The sequence below is a fragment of the Cetorhinus maximus genome, chromosome 10 (assembly GCF_964194155.1).
Source record: "Cetorhinus maximus chromosome 10, sCetMax3.hap1.1, whole genome shotgun sequence".
Taxonomy (NCBI): domain Eukaryota; kingdom Metazoa; phylum Chordata; class Chondrichthyes; order Lamniformes; family Cetorhinidae; genus Cetorhinus; species Cetorhinus maximus.
The window spans coordinates 16,137,457-16,157,608 of record NC_135888.1 but is presented as its reverse complement, the minus strand read 5'-3'; the positions used below and the strand labels follow the sequence as shown (position 1 = coordinate 16,157,608).

The following is a 20,152-nucleotide window of genomic DNA, read 5'->3' as shown; positions in this document are numbered from 1 at the left end:
ACCTGCCCTAAGCCAACATTCAAATATTAGTAGAACAAGTATTTGAATAGCAATCAGGAGCAGGAACCTTGTTTGTATTAGGTTCTCAAAGCTCAGGATTAATGAGGTCCATCGTGCAATCTTCTACTGCCACCGAGATCTGCAAATTTAGCACAGACGGATCTACAAGTCAACTTGGCATTGCATTTACCAATTGAGCTACCTGATGTCTTTAATCACGAGGGCAATGTCCATGGCTTAGGATCTTTTTCTCATAAGGACCATTTACAAAAGATGCAACGCAACAATTTCCAAAAGTTGTCAAATCATTCACATTTATTAGCACAACCTAGAAATACAGATCACTCCAAGGACATTTCATTGACTTTTCTATTTTCTGGCAAATCAGATTTATAAGTTAAAAACACTCATGATTATTGAAATCCCTTACAAACACCAGCCCATTAGGTCAAGCCAGTTTGATCTCAAAACGCCAAGTGACTGAGTATCCTCATAGAAAAGGACAGCAAGTGTTATACACATACACTCCAATCTGCGCAATGATTCAAGTGTCCTTATTGCATTGTTTTTCAAATTGACAGTAGAGACAGCCCAGAACTGTGACAGGCAAGAATGCTACATTTTTTACATGCTTAAGAACAAAAAGCACTATCCCATAAGTGGAATTTCACCATCACATCACATTAATTCTGAGTGAACAGTGTGTTCAGAGTATTAAATATCTACAAAGCATTTGTTTTAAAAAAAAAAGTAGTGCATAGCCCCATTCCCCATACCATTCTGCTGTGAAGAGATCAGCAGGTTATCTGTTCCAGGACCTCCGATTTAATTAAAAGCAAAAAACTGCGGATGCTGGAAATCCAAAACCAAAACAAAAATACCTGGAAAAACTCAGCAGGTCTGACAGCATCTGCGGAGAGGAACACAGTTAATGTTTCAAGTCCGTCGAACTGTTCTGTTGAAGAGTCATACGGACTCGAAACATTAACTGTGTTCCTCTCCGCAAATGCTGTCAGACTTGCTGAGTTTTTCCAGGTATTTTTGTTTTTGCCTCCGATTTAATTGTTATTCTACAGACAATAGGTTGTGTATCAGCGTGGCCTGGGGAAGTGGATGATCTGCCTTGGTCTCATCCTATGCTCCCCAGTGAGGAATCACTCAGCTACTGTTTACAGCTCGAAGTCAAAATGATCAAATTCAAACCATAAAAGTAAAACAAGCCACAGTTTGAACACAACCCACATTGTGATCTGACAGGGGGATGCTGCTGCAAATCAGTTACTTTTGTTCGTCTGAAGGTTCATTACAGTGAAGCAATTGCTCATCTCCTGTGTTGCAGTTCCAAGAGGATGACTGTGTGTCAGCCTCCAGTGTGGGGCTGGATTAGCACTGGGCCTTAAGATGAACAAGGCTGTGGGAAAGCAGCAACTGAAAAAAACAAGCTCAAATTCTACTGGTGCACAAAGGGTCTAAGCCATATTACCTGAATTGTTCTAAGTTTTCATTAACACGCATTTACTTTGCCTTCATTTTTGTTAATCGGTCAGGAGTCTCTGAGCAGTGGCCTAGTAGTTCCCGTAGGAGGAAATGGTAAAGCCAGAGCCATGTGCAGACTACTCGTACACGTTTACCTTGCATCTGGTTCAGTGTCGCATCAGTAGAAAGGGAAATTCAAGTCCGTTACCAATCTGCCCTCTCAGCCTGAGCCAGTCTTTTTCAGGGGAAGTTGGAAGGGAAGAGAAAGTAACTTGTAAACATGTGCCCACATAAAAATATCAACATTTTGTTGTTTATAGTCCTCACTGTCTATAAATTAATGATCATCTTCATAGCCTGTCAGTTTTAAAAAGCAGGTTCTTGAGTACAGATATATTGCAGCATCAGCTTAATTTGTAGAAACAGATATTTACATGAAAAATTGTATTACTGATAATTATATGCATTCACATCATTAACAGGAAACTTATTGGACATCCCATGGGTGTGCAGTTAAGCAAAGCCCTCAGGCTCTGTAATTGTCACTATACACTTGTTCTAAAGGCAGTCTTCCCTTCACTTGGTCTGAACTTAAATGTGCTGAAAGGCAAAAAAATGCCAGCGATTAAATTTCCAAGTGTTAGAAATGCTTCAGTTAAAACCTGAAAAATGAATCAGCATTCTCTCCCCCTTTCATATATGTCCCCTTCCAGGCATTTTTAAATGTACTTCCCTGTATGCTTTCGGGCCAAATCTGTTCCATCAATCATCCTCCTCAGCCAAGCCCTCCTGTTCCAATATTTTAGTCACCCTTAAGTTTCCCTGCTATCCCTCTGGAGAAATGTTTGTAACCCCTTTCATCGGGCAGCTGGATAAAATTTAGGAGCTCAGCAAGTAGGCAAATCTATCAGTGGAGAACCACAACTCTGTAATTTGGAGCTGGTACAGATTTGCTGCTTATTTTCTGGAGACAGAGATTGTTCCAGATAGTGGCACAGCACCATATGTGGGAGAGAATAGATTTGATCTTGCTGATGATGTCAACATAAGAATCAGCATTTCTGAAGTGGAGCTGGGGATGGCAATCGATTCATCTGCTTTAATCTTAAAGGCTGCTTGTTTTAACTGCATGGCAGAAGGAGAGATTTTTAATAAGGATGTGTGGAACATTGTACCATTTTTCTTCTTAAGCAGTGTTTTCAATGGGTGGGGGGAGGGGGAGGAAAATGTTGTTGTCAGCGGGATCAGACACCATCTTTACAAAAGCTATTACCACATTTGGAAACTTTCTTTTTCCTTTAACATATTACAAGTGCAGCCAGGCCAGGCCTTGTCCTACATTCCAAAATCTGTTCTCAGGGATGAACCGGAGTTTTTGGTCAAACAACAGTAACACTGCAGTGAGGCCAGCATTATACTATACTAAATTTTCATGTATGGGAGGGTCCCATTTCTAATCAAATATGATTTTTGAATAAAATTTACAATGGGCAGACCACCTGGTGCTGAGGTAGAAACTAAGAATGAGATGAACTACAAGCAACAAATTAAAAAATATTCCACAAAATTCTGTTCAGTCTTTTCCAACAGACAATGACAAGAGATATTTCTGGCAAAAATGGGTGAGTTATTGATATTGATAATAGTTCTGCTCACAGCCTGGATATATTCACACCTTGTTTAAATGTGAATGGCATTTGTGCTTCATTTCACTTCTGTTAACTTCATGTGTGTTTGAAGTAGGAGACTTCATGCTAAGTGACATAAACTCTTAATTATAAACCAACAGGATATCAGTGGGAGTAGCAAGGTGGTGGATTGCCTTGTGTATTTATACCAATTTAATGGATATTTCACTCTGGTTGCTTCAAATAGGAAATGCAAATTGGACATGGTAATGAAAGCAGTTTATACAGCTCCACAAATTCAACCATGGCCCTCGCTTCTGATTTGCCATATGTGGCACAATGTGGGCTCAGGTGGGGAGGGATTAAAATATACGGTTACTTCTGCATTTCTAATAATTCTGCCAAAACACAGTGCACTATGTGCTGCATCCATGCAATATTGAGCAGCATTTCCATGTTGATGTGTACCATCTTTCTCTTAAAACACATGATACCTATAATAGTTTAAAGGCCATAAACAGCTTAACTTCCCCTCACCCATATCCTCAGTAGACCAGCTGCTCCATGTCTCTGGGCCTCAATTAGGAACCATTCAGTTCTTCTATGGTGCTGCAACTGTGATTCAGACACTGCTCAGGACTGAGGCTCTGTATAATAGATTGCTGAATATTTGCACATAATGTGGGTTTCACAAGGCTATCAAAGAATATCACAAAATGAAGTTACACTATACCACAGCATTCTAACACCAACAGAGATTTCTACAGGCACAATTAACAATAATTAATTACAATCAAGGCAATCTAATGGATTTCCTGAACAGTCTTCTATATTCCATTATATGAAGTAAGTCCTTACAAACAGAATGCCCCAAGGTATCAAAAGTGTTAATATGCTGCTACATTTCTTTTAAATAGGTTTCTTAAGAAAATATCTAAAGTGTCTTGAATCAAAAGATTGATTTATTTGGTGAAGCAAAGATAAAACAAGTAACATATTTCATATTCCTGATCATTTTCTTTTCAATCCATTAGTGTTTTCAATGCAGAAACCCAACTTCTCTTGTAACTTGTCTCTGACCACCTACAGATCTGGCATTAATTAATGCTGTAACATTCGCACCTCTACGTCCACTGATCAAATTTCCTCGTTGCTCAGACATACTTTGTTCCCTTTTGCTACCCTGCGCTATTGGACATCAACATCACTGTGTCTCTCCAACTCTTACCACACTTGTTTACCTTGCTCCAAGTCCTGCTGTGCTCAAATTAAAATGGCACTGTGACTCACCTTAGGTTCAGGATTTTCAAACTAAGAGTCCACCCAGATTCCTGCCTCAAAATTTTCCTGGGGTCTAATACTGGAATCAATTTACAGAAAAAAAAAATCTGGTACAACACTCATGTTCTACACACAATTTTCTTCAATTTTCCCTCTCCTTTACTCCAAAACATTGAGTCTTATCAGGAAATGATTCAGACAGTTCTCTTACAGCTGATCCAGATGACCATGTGCGTACCTAGATATTGAGTGTTCCCACAACCATTGAGGTATCACAGCAATATAAAATCGATCATGTTTTTAATATACTTTGTAAACATAAGATTTTAGTTTTTACTGTGAGGAATATCTAATGTCAAAATATCAATACTGAACCAAATTTTCTTATACTGACAGGCCACCTAGTTTGGATATTTGCAATCATTTATACTGCATCAAGCTGGGATCTGTCTACTTGATAGTTTGGGCGTATGACTAAATCAATCTTAACGCCAATCTCAATCCTAGAAAATAATTAGTCAACATCACCTGACAAGTAAAGTCCTCTCTCCAAACGGTCAGCATCAATCATAATTCAGGACATTCTCTCTCACCAGGATTGTGCCATCCCATCAGGTTTTACATGAGATCTGGCAGAAATTTTGAGGCTGTAAAAATTATCCTTTGTGACCAACTACCAATGGTGATATTCAGTGAGTAACCAGGGAAATCAACAAAAGGTCAGTCCCTGAGATTCTTGCTATAGTATAATGTGCAAAAAAAAGGAGTGCCAGATTGTGCTGTTAAATTGTTTTCAGAACACTGCAGTTGTAAAATAACACTTTGTCACTAAAAGCCTGCAGTAGACTCATCAGTCATCTACCTTCCTTATTGTAAAATAATGACAAAGCACTAAAGATATAGTAGGAAATAATTTCTTACATGCTCTTGACTTTGCTCTGGTTTGTAAGTTCAAACTCTTTGACTCACGTGATGACTGCGAGAGCTCACTTCAAATTCCGTTTTTTTTCTAGTCCTATTGAAAGTTCTTCTTTCCTAACACTAATAACTGAAAAACCATTAAATGCAGAGAAGAACACATGGACGATGCAACTGTAGTAACACATCCACCATGGGTCTCAGAGCGCCATCGCAATTTCTGACACTGCCTGAACCATTTCATTCATCATCATCTTGTAATGCACTCCGATGACATCTGCCTAACCCACTTTACATTTTAGGGTTGAGTTCAGAGGACATAAACTGCGAGTACGAAGCAGATGATTTATGAAGTTTGCCAAATCCCTCAACTATGCTCAGTTATTCCATCTGATCAAAGGCAGTTCTTTAAAAAAATGACAATATTCTTTAAAAATAAGTCCAATCACTATTTGCAAATCATCTGAGGAGTGGGACTCCTTCCCTGTGATAGCTGCTATGACTGACAAGCTAGGTAACACTGGTGATTTTTTTGAACAAGTTACTTTTTTCATAATTGTGACCAGGGAGGGCATTCGCCATGTAGCATATTTAAAAGATTTTCCTCTCAATTTTCTCACCTGTCTTTCTGAGGGTTCAAGCTCATGCTGGTGTATGGTTTCACAGGGATCAGCTGCCTTCTTGTACCCTGTACAAGTGACCTGATACTATGCATACATCAGCATGAGACAGTTTTGACAATCAGGTACATCACAGCCAATGATGATCTTAGTTTCACCTAGTGTCAATACGAAAAAAGAACATTCCCTCATAAGGAGGAACACTAGTTGATTTTTCACCTCTTAACACAGGAGTGCCTGGGCCAACCATATATCCCTAACTTAGATCAACACTGACTGGGGTGTTGACCCTGGGATTTAGTGTAATACTGGGTGATACTTTTATTCGCTAGTTTTCAGGGAGTTTATGTAAGGTATGGCATGAAATTACTATTTACTTATATTTTAAAAATCAGATAAAGTCAACAGAATTTTCTATAAACCAACAGAAGTAACTAGCATAGTGCTTTACTCTGTCTCTGAGAAACTTCTCAAAATTATTCATTCACAATGAATTCAACAAATTATGTAGGTGAACACGTGAAAGAAATTAAGCTAAAATGTTAAAATTAGAGAGACCTTCATCAAAAGGTGATGGAGCATTACAACACATCTAAAACTCAACAAAGAATGATCAAAACACTTTGGAGTTAAATTTAATAGTAAAAATTTACATGATTTACTAATAGCACATCGATACTCAATGTTACTAACCCCTGGAAAGGAAAATTAGAGTAACCTGTTATCAATGCCCTACAAGTATACTTACAAATGGACATGATTGCAATGCAACAATTATTTGTTTTACGAAATTACTGAAACCAATATCAGGCAAAGGGCCTAACAACCTATTAGCTCTGTGTTAGCAGCTGGTATGATTTTCATTTGTTTCATGCTCCTTCCATGTGCTTCCCACTTCTCTGAAGGTCTCAAATCATGCTATAGGTACCTGCCACCCTCCAGTAACTCACTCAGGTAGTCAACCTTCATGTGAACACAGTAATTAACTATTAACCAATGATGGGTGGGAGGGGCTATGCGCTTGGTATCCCTGGCTATGATCTGAAGGTATACAGTCACAAACGTACACACAGACTCCTTCAGAAGCCTCAGCTGATTTGTCTTCCTTCCTAACTTGGGACAACTGAAATCAATTATAACACTTATAATGTACCATCTGAGATCAACTAATATGGCACTGATTGTGATTGAAGCTTAGACATCACTGTCTGATCTCACCTAAAGATTGCTCATTTGGCTCCGTTCCACACCAGGTAGTGTGCTTACTCATGGTACAATACAGATCCCACCTTTGGGTCTCAGAAACCATTTTGTTCCTGCATGCAACATTCTTAAACTTTACTTAAAAATCCATCAATTTGCTTCAGTAAACTAATACTAGCATTAAATAAGGTTCAGGTTCTTTTGTGAAATATATATCATCATGCTTTGCATTGGTCCTATTCAGTTTCATTCACATCCTCACCAAATCCAGTTCTAATGGAAAAGAGCATCAAATTGTCACACAATGAGTTACTGTAATGCACTAATATCCTACACTAATGCACTGCATACTTAAAAGTGACTAAATCAAAGAAGTTCACACACACAAACAAATCAGGGATCAAGAAGCACACACATAGAAGAGAGTTCAAAACAAGATGATCTGCTGCCTCTTTTCCCTACCAGGCCCTTGAAGCCCCTCCCTAATCATGCTTTTCCATGATCTAAAACAATATAATAGCTACCCCATTTTCTCACGTTAAAGTACTACAGACAACTGGAAGTCAAGTTTTGGAAAATGACTGCCTGTTATTTCATGGGTACATTGTGCAGTGATCAGTGAAAGAGAGGGTCCAGGAAGATTATTTTGGGATGAGTAGTTATTTTGTAGAATACACACTTCCAATTAAGACTAGTACCCTGTCTACCATAGGAATATAAATCTGTAAGAATTCTGTATCTAAAACCCCCATTGAACAAGAGAAATTTATAGGCTCAACGTGTCACTGTACCAACATGCTGCAGCAAAGAGTGGTACTAAGTAGTGCTGTGCCTCGTTCCCTCTGCCATAGGAAGCACATTTCTGATAACAGCTGCATCATCCTGGGATGTTCCACACTGGGACAAATTGGTGCAACCTCAAAAGGGGAAGGAGAGGTAAGAAGGGAGACTGAGCAAATCATAGAAGGACTGCCCACTGCTGTGCACTATCAAGACGGGTGCCAACAAGTTATCTAACCAAATTCCAAATCCTCAGGAAAAAGGCAGAACTATATATCTAAGAAAAAAAAGGTGGAAATAAAACATAAAAAGGGCAAGACAGTAATTGGTTTGTAAAGGAACATTTCACTTCCATCTTCCGGGTTTGGAGCTTGTAACACACGTGGATTGCACTATTGGTGTGATAAAGCTTTTTAAGGGTAGTGTGCCTCATACGTTAGCCTTTCTAATGTAATGTAATGAGCCCATACTGCTCCACGCAGCATATTTCTGACAATTCAGCCTCACGATGTTACTCCTACACACTACTTAGCAATCCAAGAGCTGCACAGATACACCAACATAGCAGCCAAGTACCAGAAGCTGAAGGAGTGGAGGATCTGAGTCACAAACTGCAGTAAATTCTGCCTGATTTTAAATTCAATTTTCAGAAGAAAGTAGCGTAAAATTTAATTTTAAAATCTAATCAGTTTAGACCATCTAATTTTAAGTATTTATTTAAATCATTCACTGCTGTCTGACTACTCTGCACAGTTAGAAATATTAGATTCAACTGTAATACTGGCTTTCTTAATAAATTTTCTCTTATTTTGACAGTGTCCATTTATACTGGGGACCAAGTATCACATGCTGGTTGTCACTGGTACTTTGCACAAGTGACCATTCTTCATCTGAAATCCACACACACTTTACACGAGGAGTCATAATTGGGCAACACTGAAGAGTGGCAACCCTGGGTGATTTCCCCTCCCTTCCTCCCCAGCCTAGGGCTGCTGAGACCAGGTTAACAACTGCTGACCTGCTGAAATCAGCAAACTAAGTTCAGACCAAGGATTAAATACTGGTGTGTTTGGCTCAATTACACATGAGACAAGAGCAAAGAGACACTGGGGAGCCCATCAGTTACATCCTGAATCTAGGAACTGCTGTGCAAGTGACAATTTGTATCTTTAGTCATGAATCAGTTAATAATTCTAATTTTAAAATTACTCTGTGCCATTTGGTGGAGTACAAAATTAAACAAAAAATATAGTTTCCACTCAATGGTTCTTGGCTGAACATGCCCTACTTTTACCTGAGATGACAAGCAAACTCAAGTTGCATTCTTGCCCCTCAGATTTGATTTCAGTTCCTGTGTTTGATCTGAGCCGCACTATTCATCCCCCCTCCTCATGCAAACAACGACCTGCTTTGTTACTGTAACCCGCTCTGTACATTAAGTCTGATTCAGAAAAATTCAATTGATCACAACTTCAATTGGGGAACTAAAGTGTTCTGCAGCCTGGAGTTTGCATTTATGGCCACAGAGTTATGACAGAGGCTTGTCTTCAGCCTTAAAATGTGCACAGGTCAATGAAGGAAGCTTATATCAATATACTGACAGAAAAAGTACCAGCTCGCTGTGAATTACAGGAAACCTGTGACCCAAATTAATTTGCATAAATAAAGATAAAGGCCTCATAAGCTAGGAACTACCTTTAGACTTGTTTGAGCTAAACTGGTGATCAGGGTGGGTATGAGCAGCTCTGGCATCAAATGGAGTCCTGTGCACCAGGCAAATGGAAAACTGCAAACATTTCATGGGAAAATGTTATTTTTCTTAACAAAATACTGAGCTTCAGTTGGTGTAGAAGCACTTCTTTGAACCCTGAATCAAGTGTTTTCTGTGCATATTCCATACAGAATGAAGAAGGAAGAGCACTCAAGTTACACTCATGTCTCTGTTGGTGGCCCGTCATGCCACTCTGTCCTGTTCTCCTCTCTGCTCTGCGGGGCCATTCGATGTTTGGTTAACTTTTTTCATTCCTTCCATGATTCCAGTTGTAGTCACCCTGCAAAATAAAAGAACATACAACTTCTGTACCACTGTAGATTCAAATAAACCATCAAGAAATAATGGGTATTGTCCCCCAGGTTAACAGTAGCTCTTGGATACTTCACTCAAGTGGTCATTCTGCATGCGTGAGCTCGGACAGAAGTACCTGTAAAGTACGTAACCAGAGGGGTACTATTGCCAAGCCTGATCAAGACTTCATGAGACACTCACAAATGTGTTCTTTCCAGGTGGGATCATTAGAAAGCATTGAGTGAGAACCCTGGGTGGTATACGCTTCATAGATCAGAGGCTCTGAGGCTAAACACTAATCCAGCCACTGGTCTGGCTGAGATCTCCAACTCAACAAGCTACTGTACTCCTCCTGCAGAATGTCTCAGGCAGATGATAAGGAGGAGAGAATGCCAAGCACAAAGTGAATTCAGCATTGACCATGGATTCAACTTTGGATGTTTATAGTCTTGTGACTCAGTACCACACCAAAATATCACTGAGCCTCGTGGGAGGGGGCCCTACACATTCCATGTTTTGAAAAAAGTGCTCTCTTTTTCTGTTCAGCTATCCTCACAATTGCTTTGTTTCGTCATCCCCCTACCACCATTTTTAAGCCTTGGAATTCTATGTTCGAGCTTTGAATATCCAATTCAAGCACACCTGCAGTTACCATGAACAGCAAGTTCTCTCTTCAGTTAATGGGCAGTAACAAAGGGCAGCTCTCATACTTCCATTCTTGTCTCTTCACCCCTCTCCAAGATAGGTTCCTCTTCAATTTGCCATCCTGGCATAAGATCCCTGAAACTCACTTTAAATGCAGACCATTGCAAATATCTGTTACTGTGATGAGTGCTACAAACCAGTACAGGTTGTGCCCTTGACTACCTCGCCACCTTTCAGAATATCCACTTTAGAACTGAAATAAGTCAAGCCTTAATGTTGTGGAAATAGTACTATTCAAAAATTAACCTAAGAGAGGGAAAATAAATCTCCAAAATTACAGAACGTAAAGAAATGCACAGATAAGTAAAACCTATATAGTTTAAAGAAAACAGCTTGCTTTCTGGATTCAATGTAGAATCATTACTGCAGTGCTCAAAGTGTTGATTAGTTCATTATAATACACCAGGTAAGAGTCCAGTTCAAGGATGAAAATCAATCGGAGATCAATTAAATCAACTGGACAGACCACTACAGTGATACTTTTTAATGTTTACAGTGCTATCCTAAAACATAGGGTATACAATATAGTTACAAGCATTTACGTGAAGTCCAGGGAATCAACACCCAAAAACCTAAATTCAAGTGACCTTTTACAGTCTGGTTTCAGGTCTGCCACAAAACAAAACTCTTCCTGCTCAAGCGGAACTGCAGCATTGTGAAGAGATAGCAAGGAAAGCTGCAGACCTGCAGTGCACACAAGTAGTCCGCAGACAGAGGATCATCTGCCAAAAGCATATCCCAGTTGCCCTTCATAACACAGATGCTGCTGCATCTTCACAAACCTCAGCACAGCAGAGGTGAAAATGATTAAATAGAGCTGCGTTTCAGGGGCTTTTTAAAAAAAAACATTATAAATGTACGGATTTCTCTGCCTCTTGATCCTTCCTTTGCCATCCTCCTTCCCCAACTGGAAAATTTACTCTCTGACTTCTCTTAATCCCACTTCTATAGCAGAACTAGGAGATATTTGAAAGCAATCTGGTGTAGCTGGCTATTCAAGGTCTGCTCTGTACATGGGAAAAGGGTAGGTGGAGAAACAATGGTACAACATCTTATACCAGTATTTGGTGGCACAGAGATTGGTGTCACTCCTCAAGTAGCTCTCCAAAAGGAACCCCTCTGGTAAATTTCAAGAAACATCATTAAGACAAAACCTTGTGTGCTCTGTGCTGCCATTTCAAAATCTTCCCAGTTTATTTCAAGGAAAAAGGCTTGCATTTTATAGAGCCTTTCACAACCTGAGCGCTTTATAGCCAATTAAGTATTGAAGTGTAGTCACTGTCGTAACGCAGGAAACCTAGCAGCCAATTTGTGCACAGCAAGATCCCATAAACAGCAATGCGCTAATGACCAGATAATCAGTTTTTTGTGATGTTGATTGAGAGGTAAATATTGGCTAAGGCACTGGGGATAGCGCCCCTGCTCTTCTAACTAATGCCATGGGATCTTTTACAGCCATGAGAACAGATAGGTGAGACCTCAGTTTAAGGTTTCATCTGAAACATGATACTTCTGACAGTGCAGCACTCCCTCAGTACTGCACTGGACTGTCATCTTGGATTTTTGTGCTCTAGTCTCTCTGGCATGGAGCTTGGACCGGAGTCAGAGGGCTGCAGAGATGAAAGAGTTACCCACTAGGCCATGGCTGACACTACATGATTTACAAAATTTCTCTGAATTTTTTTAGACAGCACTCCTTCCTATTGAACATCTTATGCACGTGACAAGGAGGAAAGCTTCTTTTCATTTGTTCCAAAAGTGAGAGCATCACTGGCTAGGCTAGTATTTATTATCCATTCCGAATTGCCCTTGAGAAAGTGGTGGTAAGTCACCTTCTTAAACCACTGCAGTTCATATGGTATAGGTACACCCACAGCACCGTTAGGTGAACACTAAGCAGGAGGTAAACTTAGCAATGATGACTCCACCTAGAATATTTCTAGTCTTGTGGTGCAGCATCAGGCCACAATATCACAGTGACCCTTAGAAACAAGTCCTCCACACTGCATGACTTTATTTTAAAAAGCGCTCTCCCTTTTTCAGTTTAAGTATCCTTATTTAGATGTACCTACCTATTCAGTTAGATAATTTTGTGGCCCAGAGAGACTGACACTAAATGAATGTGGACAAATCTTTTAACTTCTTTTCAAGCTTCATTACTTTCATCACTATTGTGCCAGCAGTTTATATTTTTTGGGATTAAATTTTCCATGAATTCAGGTTTTAAGAAAATCAGATAAAATCAGTCGCTTGGTAGTACGGAAATTAACTATTGTTGAAAAGAGAGACATGTTGCCAAAGCTTTTCATCTTGCATTCAAGGCAAATGCGAGAATGCCAAATTTCAAACAATCACAACAATTTATGCTGTAGGAGTAGAGTGATTAGTTGGCAAGCCGACTCTGATTGGCCAAGGCGTTGCCATGGAGAAAACAATAGGGAACTATAGGTTCCTCATACTTCCAGTTAGTTCAAAAAAAGGCTTAAAGAAATTCAATATGAAGGGGTACTATCTAAAAAAAACTTAATTTCTGCTCTGGATCAAGGTTCCTTTTGCGCTTAAGAGGCAGGGTGTTAAAAATGTTATTGCCTTAATCTAGACCAACTTCAAACTCAGATTTGAGCTCACGGCTAGTGATCTAAGTTCCTGCACCTTAGCCCATAACTTTCAACCTCTGGGGTGTCCTACCCAAAGATGCGGAGGGTGACTCCCCCTCCCTCTCCAGAAGTCCCCGTGTGAGGATTGCACGGCAATTGCCTGGAAAGTTCCAACTTCCGTTGGGAAATTATCCTGCACTGGGAACCATCCGATACTCTGATTTAAATTGCAATCTTCAGATGGTTCCGACTGTCTTACAGGGACAGTTACCCAAGAAAGGTTAGAAGAATTAAAACCACTTCGAACTCCTCTGTAATTATAATGCTGACCCCCCCACCCCACACCCCCGGCTAGCCCCAACTACCCTCCTGACTACTCCCCCACTCCAACTACCCTCCCCACCCATCGACTATGCTCCCTATCTCCCACAGAAACCCTTGACCGCCTTACCCACCCCCTGACTATGTTTGCCAATCACCTCCCCACTGATCACCTGATCCCTCTCCCCCAAACCGATCCACTTACCTTACACACTTGCCTTCTCCCTGATTTCTCAAATTAGCAGGACCTTTAAACTTGCCTGCTTTATGGCACTCAACTGAAGGCCTCGGCAACCCACTGCACCGCATTTCTCTCACCCGGCCTGAGTCGGAAGGTCAGGCAAGAAAGGTGCAGCTGCATTTCAGTGTAATAACTAGCAGCAGTGTGTGATTGCCACTCCACAGAAGTTATGGCCCTAATTAACCCGTTTGGCCTGGACTCAATCTCAAAATGCAGAGGTGAAAGAACAGAAAATTATTTATAACTTCAGTCTTACAACGAGCAAACTTAAAAATGAGCAAAAATGACACATGGAGGATAATACAGTGACCCATTTGCAGGCCACCAACTGTTGATCATTATCAGATAAACCTATAGCTGATCATCCTTCAATATGGAGCTTGTAGATTTGTGCTCACTTCCGAGGTATTTATTAGTTACTGCAATGTTCTTTTGTGAAGACACAGTGACATAGAAAATGGTTTCCTCTGTTGAAAGCTAAATTCTTAACTTGACAGCTTACGCCAAGCTCCTGCTGACTGCCTCATTGTGTTTCACAGATTTAGTGATTTGTACAGATTCTGTGGACACACGACTACAGCTCTGCTCTCAGCACTGTTCTGGCTCAGTTCTTGGTCTGGAATTGGTTTTGGATGTCACTTTCACCATCTGGTGCAAGAAAAAAGCAGCATTGATTCACAGGTCAGAAGCAGGAGCTGCGCTTCATTTTTAAAAAAAAGGCGACACGTCATGACTAAAATCAAAAATCTTTCGTCACCTGATAGCAAGAAAGAAAAGTAAATCACTCAATTCAAATACAAACATTCTGTGTAATTTGTTTAGGCCCCATAATAGACTATTAAATAAGGTCAGAGAATATGGAGTCTGAGGATAAGTGGCAGAATGGATAGGAAGCTGGCTCCAAGACAGAAAGTAAGAGTAAAGGGTACTTATTCAGAGTGGCAGGAGGTGGGAAGTGATGTTCCACAAGGATCAGTGCTGGGTCGACCGCCGTTCACAATTTATAGTCATGATTTGGACTTTGGAATCAAAAACACAACTTCTAAGTTTGTGGATGACATCACAGGAAGACTACAACAAATTACAGGAGCACATCAATAAACTTGTAGAATGGGCAAATAATTGGGGCAAATGAATTTCAGCACAAATGATTGTGGGGTAGTACATTTTGGTAGGAAGAATAGGGAGCTCAGAGGGACAGTAAGGGAGTTATGCTAAACCTGCCTCGAACCTTGGTTAGGCCATACTTAGGTGTACTTTGTGCAATTCTGATCGCCAGATTATAAAAGGGATATAGGGGCACTGGAGAGTGTGTAGAGAAGATTTACAAGGATGATTCCAGAAATGTGAGGGTATACATACAGGAAAGGAAGAACAAGCTGGGTCTCTTTCATAATGAAAAAAGAAGGCTGAGGGGTGACCTAATAAAGGTCTTTAAAATTATGAAAGATTTTGATAGGGTGGATACAGAGAGAATGTTTCCACTTGTGGGAAAGAGCATAATTGGAGGCCAAAGATAGTCATCAAGAAATCCAATAGGGAACTCAGAAAAAATATTCTTACCGAGAGATTGGTGAGAATGTGAAACTCGCTATCACAGGGAGTGGTTGACGCTAATAGTATAGATGCATCTAAGGAGAGGTAAGATAAACAAATAAGGGAGAAGGGAATAGAGGGTTATGATGGTAGATTTAGATGAGGTAAGATGGGAGGAGGCTCGAGTGGAGCATAAAACTGGCATGGACTGGTTCAGCTGAACAACCTGTTTCTGTGCCCTATATCCTTTACGATCCTATGTAAAATTGCTCGTAGTGGGTACTGAAAAATATTTCCGTTGGCCATGTTTTCTCTTAGTAGCTCAAATTTTTAATGTCATAAATAAGGATTTAAATAAAGTAAAAACATTCAAATAAATAAATATAAAGAGTCAGTTATGGCAGAGTTGGAGACCATTCAGTCCATCAAGTCCATGCCAATCTGTTACAATAACATGATTAGATTTATCAATTAAATTTATTGTGTATTTTAATGCCCTTAATAAAAGCTTGAAGTTTTAATAGCCTTTTAATAACACTGAAAAACAAAGGCATATATTTCAAAAGTTTTACTGGGCTAAAATTTATTTTGAGTATTTGTTCGTGTCTGCTGTATGTGAGACGGGAGAGTATAGCTTTTGTTGTGTTGTATAAACTTTAGAAAGCGTGTTAAGCTGCATTGGGAAGCAGAGAGATATGTCAGAGTGGGCAATTCTTCAGGTGAATGTTAATAGTCCAAAAAAACACCAGCTGCAGCACCATCATTGGTAGGAGGATATAATTACAGCATGGCACATGTACATAGGTCGTTCCCCTTATAACACAAGAATTTATAATTGAAATATAAAATATGACTTCCAAACATGAAATGAATTGGATCTATGCACCCTGGTCCAATTAACCCCTAACCATTATCTTCAACTTGTGCAACACCAGGAGAGATCATTCAATGTAAATTATTTGACTGGAGGAGCACACACTATTGCTTTTTTGCATTATATAATTTAGTGCACAATATATTATTCGACAGCTAAAATGAAGCTGGTACTTCTTTTTCAGGCCCAATTGTTATATAGGCACATCTTGAGATCAATTAGAGGCTAATTACTCCAAGACAGATCCACAGGTCACTTAAGAGTAAGTTTGATGTTGAAGAAGTTTCTCTGTGGGTTGGAGACCCCAGCTTCTTCCCTAGGTCAGAAGAAACCAGCAATAAATGAGTACACCCCAGAAGTTTGCAAGTGTAATATTTTAAGTGTAGCAGTGTGTTTCAAGACTTTTATATCTCCAGCTGTAGCACAGAAGGTGTCCATTTATAGTGAATTATACTGGGAAAAGTGAGGAAAACAAGAAAAGATTTTAACAGAAAATGCTCAATATGCACAACAGTTTAATCAACAGCTGAAAGAATAACAGAGGTTAATATTTCAGGTACAGCTTGAGATGTTAACTTACTGATCCACTAAGCATTTGACCATTTATTCTTTATATTTTGCTTTAACATAGTACTGTGAGAGTGCTGCATTGTTGAAGGTATTACCATTTGGATGAACTGTGTACTGTCCTCCTAAGCAAATGGAGGTTAAGAATCCCAAGGTGCTACTTGCAAAAGAGCAGGGAGTTCTATAGTTCTGGCCAACATTCTTCCCTCAACCGCCACCACCAAAAACAGAACAACTGTTTCTTCATCTCACTGTTAATTATGGGGCACTAGTACACATAAAATTGCTGCTGCTTTAACCTACATAGCAGCTGTGACTGCTTTTACTGTATAAGACGCACTTCGGGACATCCAGAAAGACGTGAAAAAACATATCATTAAATAAATGAGATATTAAATTTTATTTGCGAATTTCATATCTTACTTCTGATTATGCTTTACAAAGTGTGACTTCAATCTTGCACTGAAACATTTAATGAGATAACTGCTACTTGAGACAAATCACAGTAACCTGTGGCACAAGAACTGTCAACAATCACTCGCAGCGTTCCCCAGATTTAGGGCTTGTACAGTTTTTCACAGCCTATAGCTCAATCTATTTTTGGCAGTCAATGGGTAGAAAATTAGGTCCAGCCAGTGTCATCATGCAATTTTCCTTATATTCCCCACAAGTGAAAGAGAAAGGCAAAAAAAAAGTTCAAATTTTGTCATGTTGAGCATCACTGCTCACTCCACCCACAAACTACTATCTGGGCTGCATAATATCAATGCAACAAAGTATCTTTTTAAAGCTAATAGGGTACTAGGTTGTATTCACAGGTCAATTCACTACAAGACAATACATGCCATTAAAAGACTTAGGTTAGGCTTCATCTAGAATTGTGTTCAGGTTTAGTCCCCTAATAGGACATGGGATATTGAGGCTTTGGAAATGATGCAAAGGAGGGCCACAAGATTGATTCCCAATTTAAAACACCTCAGCCACTTAGGTAAATTTATATTACAGAAGTGCAGACTTGGGCAATTTGATCTGAGGTTTATAAAATAATCAAGTGACTAGACTGTGTTTATGTGGATAAATTATTTCAACTGGGTAGCGGAGGTCATGCTTACAAGTTACATGGGGGCAAAATTAGACTGGATGGCAGAAAGTATTTATTTTCCCAGAGAACAGTGGACCTATGGCTTGTGCGGTGAACACAAATTTGCTGCATGCTCCCAAGAGAGAGTTGGACCTGTTCTGGCTGGGGCAAAGATCACGGTTTTAGGTGAGAGTGACTGCCCCTGACATTAAGGCAGCATTTGACAATGTGTGGCATCAACGAGCCATATTAAAACTAAAGTTAAGTGGAATCAGGGGGAAAACTCTGCTGGTTGGAGTCATACCTAGCACAAAGGAAGATGGTTGTGGTTGTTGGAGGTCAATCATCTCAGCTCCAGGACATCACTGCAGGAGTTCCTCAGGGTAGCGTCCTTGGCCCAACCATCTTCAGTTGCTTCATCAATGACCTTCCTTCCATCATGAGGTCAGAAGTGGGGATGTTCACTGATGATTGCCCAATGTTCAGCACCATTTGCAACTCCTCAGATACTGAAGCAGTCCATGTTCAAATGCAGCAAGACCTGGACAATATCCAGGCTTGGGGCTAACAAGTGGCAAGTGACAATCGCACCCCACAAGTGTCAGACAATGATCATCCCCAACAAGAGAATATCCAACCATCGCCTCTTGATGTTCACTGGCAGTAGCATCACTGAATCCCCCACTATCAACATCCTGGGGGTTACTATTGACCAGAAATTGAAGTGGACTAGCTGCATAAATATTGTGGCTACAAGGAGAGCAGGTCAGGGACTGGGATTCGTGTGACAAGTAACTCACCTCCTAACTCCCCAAAGCCTGTCCACCATCTCTACAAGGTACTAGTCAGGAGTGTGATGGAATACTCCCTACTTTCCTGGATGAGTGCAGCTCCAATAACACAATAACACCGTCCAAGACAAAGCAGCCCGCTTGATTGTTTGTGGATGTGGTGCCATTCACTCTCTCCACCGACGTACTGGTGGGTGGGGGAGATAATTTCTAGAAAATTTGTCTCCAACTCCTTTAGGCAATCCTAACAGCACTGTGTACCATCTACAAGATGCACTGCAGGAATTCACCAAGGCTCCTTTGACAGTGCCTTCCAAACCCACGGCCACTACCATCTAGAAGGACAAGGGCAGTAGAAAGATGGGAACACCACCACCTGGAAGTTCCCCTCCAAGCCTCTCACTGCCCTGACTTGGAAATATATCGCCACTCCTTCACTGTCACTGGATCAAAATCCTGGAGCTTCTTTCTTAACAGCACTGTGGGTCTACCTCCACCACATGGACTGCAGTAGTTCAAGAAGGCACGACCTTGTCAAGGGCAACTAGGGATGGGCAATAAATGCTGGCCTAGCCAGCGAAGCCCACATCCCGTGAATGAATTAAAAAAAAAGAGGGTACACTCCTTGTAACATAAATTAGGACTAATATGGTTTGCTGAACTAGTTTGGATTGCCTAAAGGAGTTGGAGACAAATTTTCTAGAACTCATCTCCCCCACCTGCCACACTAGTTTGGGTTTTTTAGTCTGTTTTATTGCCTCTTCCAGGTGTTTATGTGGCTACAGGTGGGTAGTGAGTCTTTCTGTCATGATGCACAAAGCATCCTCAATACTTGAACAACTTCTGGTCCTGATACAGGTGCACTTAGAGGTCATTGTACAATTAGGAGAAGAACCCTGGCCAATTTTACCTTCCAAACCACAGTACTAACAGCAACTGCAGCACCCACATCAGAAAACGTTGGCTGAAATCAGTCAGCAACATCTGCCACAGTATGGGTAAATTTAGGAGTTCTCCCGCTTGGTTGCCACAGAATGACTTGAAACAAGTCGTTCGATCTCTTGAACGCAAGTGAAACTAAGTATTCTGCTTGCTTTTAATCCCCCAGCCCTTGTCTGGGAGGTACAGTGATCTTCTGCTTTGAATCACACACTGGAGTAACTTAGCTGAGGAGCTACTAGCTCCGGCATATGTCCCTGAGTGAAAGGCATTCCCTTAACTTGAGCCTTCAAGGTGGAGGAGCACTCTGCAGCCTACACTGCCCAGGCTGCCACAACAATTTACCAACAGACTCGTTTTCCTCCTGAATATTTAAAGAAGAAAAGGTATCCTATAAAATGTTCATGTATTTTGAAAGTACCCAGGGCCAGTTTTAATACAGTTCTGCTTTAGCCTTGGCTTATTTGTCAAAAATGTTTTAAATGGTCTGTACCATCCCAGACATTTCTTCTTTAAAAATCATATTGAA

General features: G+C 40.3%; 1 protein-coding gene across 8 annotated transcripts in view; it reads right to left on the bottom strand.

Moving 5' to 3' along the window:
• The window catches only part of gpr107 (G protein-coupled receptor 107), a 153,196-nt gene that overhangs the window by 24,839 nt on the left and 108,205 nt on the right, over positions 1 to 20,152 (bottom strand). For 3 of the 8 annotated variants that reach the window (XM_078550052.1, XM_078550050.1, XM_078550047.1), the window contains one exon: positions 294 to 9,957. The exons of 1 other annotated variant lie outside the window; for it this stretch is intronic. In XM_078550052.1, the coding sequence (XP_078406178.1) occupies positions 9,861 to 9,957 (97 nt within the window). In that variant the 3' untranslated portion in view covers positions 294 to 9,860. Of the gene's footprint in view, positions 1 to 293; positions 9,958 to 16,753; positions 16,772 to 20,152 lie in introns of those variants that run through there. 4 more of the 8 variants (XR_013577737.1, XM_078550051.1, XM_078550048.1 and 1 more) reach the window with 3 other exon arrangements.